Here is a 679-nt window from a genome sequence, read left to right as displayed (position 1 = left end):
TTCTCTTATGTTTGGTAATCACTGAATACCACTTAAAAGCTTTGCCACATTCTTCACATTTGTAGGGTTTCTCTCCACTATGAATTCTCTTATGTGTGTTAAGGACTGAACACCAGTTAAAAGCTTTTCCACATTCTTCACATTTGTAGGGTTTCTCTCCACTATGAATTCTCTTATGTGTGTTAAGTACTGAACAACAGTTAAAAGCTTTCCCACATTCTTCACATTTGTAGGGTTTCTCTCCAGTATGAATTTTCTTATGTCTGGTAAGCACTGAACACTGCTTAAAAGCTTTGCCACATTCCCCACATTTGTAGGGTTTCTCTCCAGTATGATTCCTTTTATGTTCACCAAGATATGAGTAATACATAAAAGCTTTCCCACATTCTTCACATTTGTGGGGTTTATCTCCATTATGAATTCTCTTATGTCTTTTGAGGTATGAACAGAATTTAAATTCTTTGCCACATTCTTCACATTTGTAGGGTTTCTGTCCAGGATGATTTCTTTTATGTATACCAAGGTCTGTGTAATACCTAAAAGCTTTCCCACATTCTTCACATTTGTAGAGTTTCTGTCCACTATGAATTCTCTTATGTTTGGCAAGCATTGAACACCACTTAAAAGCTTTGCCACATTCTTCACATTTGTAGGGTTTCTCTCCAGTATGATTTCTTTT

The 679-nt window shown here is 35.9% G+C and overlaps 1 protein-coding gene across 1 annotated transcript in view; it reads right to left on the bottom strand.

The window, feature by feature from the left end:
* Nucleotides 1-674, bottom strand: part of LOC105825553 (zinc finger protein 737-like) — a gene marked incomplete at both ends in the record, with an annotated part of 1,171 nt that extends 497 nt beyond the window's left edge. Inside the window, 1 exon segment of the mRNA XM_012663395.1 lies at nucleotides 10-674. Within this exon segment, the coding sequence (XP_012518849.1) occupies nucleotides 10-674 (665 nt within the window).
* Between the last annotated feature and the right edge of the window lie 5 nt (nucleotides 675-679).

This window comes from Propithecus coquereli, unplaced genomic scaffold (assembly GCF_000956105.1).
Source record: "Propithecus coquereli isolate 6110/MARCELLA unplaced genomic scaffold, Pcoq_1.0 Scaffold805, whole genome shotgun sequence".
Taxonomy (NCBI): domain Eukaryota; kingdom Metazoa; phylum Chordata; class Mammalia; order Primates; family Indriidae; genus Propithecus; species Propithecus coquereli.
Note: the sequence above shows the minus strand (reverse complement) of the source record. Positions and strands in the feature narration are given on the sequence as shown.